The 1,742-nt window shown below is 46.8% G+C and overlaps 1 protein-coding gene across 1 annotated transcript; it reads left to right on the forward strand.

Moving 5' to 3' along the window:
* The first annotated feature begins 736 nt into the window (after positions 1-736).
* On the forward strand, positions 737-1,719 carry LOC147315643 (protein myomixer-like). The gene has a single exon (XM_086258590.1). The coding sequence runs from the start codon at positions 1,487-1,489 to the stop codon at positions 1,712-1,714; it is 228 nt and encodes a 75-aa protein (XP_086114716.1). The 5' UTR covers positions 737-1,486; the 3' UTR covers positions 1,715-1,719.
* The last annotated feature ends 23 nt before the right edge of the window (positions 1,720-1,742 follow it).

Genomic DNA, 1,742 nt, shown 5'->3' on the forward strand with positions numbered 1-1,742 from the left:
AACGACTGCAACTTCTAAGTGAACACACATCACATTTTTATCATTTGCCGGGTTCACAGTCACACGGTTTAACCACTGCGCACATAAATTGCAGACTTTAAGAGCCGCTCACACGACAATATGAAGAAATGTCATTTTAAAGTTAGCCAAACCCCCTTGAACTCCACCCATTCAGCCTGTGCAGAATTTATCTCTGATTTCAAGCTGCAACACATTAAAAACTCTGCTTTAGATGACTTCATCATGAAACTAGAGCTCTTTTAAAAGCATTATTAACCATGACGACTCTGGGGATACATTTGTCATACGGAGCCCCGCTGAGTGAACGCTGTCCCACTGCTGGCTGTTTTGACCCTTCTCTGACAAACTCAGTAACACTGGAGACTTCACAGCATGTGCAATAATGTTTGGGTTTTTTTCTTTTTATGTTTCTATTTCTAAACGTTACATAATACCACCGCATGGGTCAAATATTAGAGAACACTGACTCCACAAGCGCTGTGCTGTAAATGAAGCATGCAGTAACATCAGTTTCATAACACTGCCTGAGTTTTGTTATAAGGAGCTGAACCGCACTGGAGAGTCACTGGACCAGGTGCAGGGGTCAAGTCAGTGGGCAGCAGAAGAGCGAGAGTTCCTTGTAAGGGAAAAGCTTTCAGCAGTGAAAGCATTTTCTCCCCTCTGCTCCTCTGCAAATGTTTTCTCTGCTGTCTGCTCTCCCCCCCACCAACCCTGACATAAGCACGCCAGTCCTGGCATTCCAATCAGTCATCCCAACATTTGTTCTGCTGAACCTTTTGCCACCATCAAGGAGTGGTGGGGGCCATCATCTGCTTGACTTCCGTATGCACCCCTCCTCCTTTACACACTTGTTATGTCAGCAGCTCTGAGGTTTAAGGAGCAGAACGACAGATTTGGTCTGTTTCATTCAGCTGTAACCCGTGTGGCAACTGCTCCCCTCTGATGGAGAAAGAGGAGGCTCAACTTAGACCTGAGGGAATCATTCTCGCTCCTGGACAGACAGCATAAAGTTGAGTCTCTGAAAGTGATCCTTCTTATTTTTAAGACTTTTTTTTGTCTTGTAATTCTTGTGTTGGGACAGATCCCAATGCCTTACAGCTGAATGAGTTCTTCTGCACTTCAAAGTAGAGGTAAGGGAGAGGCAGTCTGGGTGTGTGTGAGTGTGACTCAGCCGAGGATATTACCTCATAGAGGATAAGCTGTGATTGAAAAGGTCCAACAGAGGTCTCTCCCTCTGACTCCATTACTCTGGGTCTCTTATCTTGCTAGATTTTCTGTTAGGGTTCAGAGGGGAAGTTTTGACAGCCAGGCTTTACAGCCCCCCCTGTTGCTCCTGACAGAAAGAAAGCGAGAGAGAAGAGGTGGTGACTTCATCCCTTCTCTTAACCAACCCTCCTTCTTCCCCCTCCTTTTCTGAGCTTTCTTTTTTTTTTTCCAAGACTTTAGTGCAGCACAGTCAGGCAGCATGCCAGCAGTTTTCATCTTGCTGCGGTCCCTGGTTATCAGGCTCCTCAGTAGCAGACTGGTAGGCTCAGTGGCACAATATCTCAGGAGAATCCTCTCAACAGGAGCTACGCACCTTGGAACAGCACTGCGCCACATCTGGGACCGTGTTCGATCCCAGGAGTCCAAGGAAGCCATCCTGGGCTGTGTGCTGTGCATTCTCAACATGCACAAGAAGGTGGAGAATTGAGCTCTCTCTCTCCCTCTCTCCACTTTCG

Source organism: Aulonocara sp. 'chitande type north' Nkhata Bay, linkage group LG13, assembly GCF_057382095.1.
Source record: "Aulonocara sp. 'chitande type north' Nkhata Bay isolate Kocher_YH1m ecotype deep benthic linkage group LG13, A_spYH_male_GT1.1, whole genome shotgun sequence".
In the NCBI taxonomy this organism is placed as follows: Eukaryota; Metazoa; Chordata; class Actinopteri; order Cichliformes; family Cichlidae; genus Aulonocara; species Aulonocara sp. 'chitande type north' Nkhata Bay.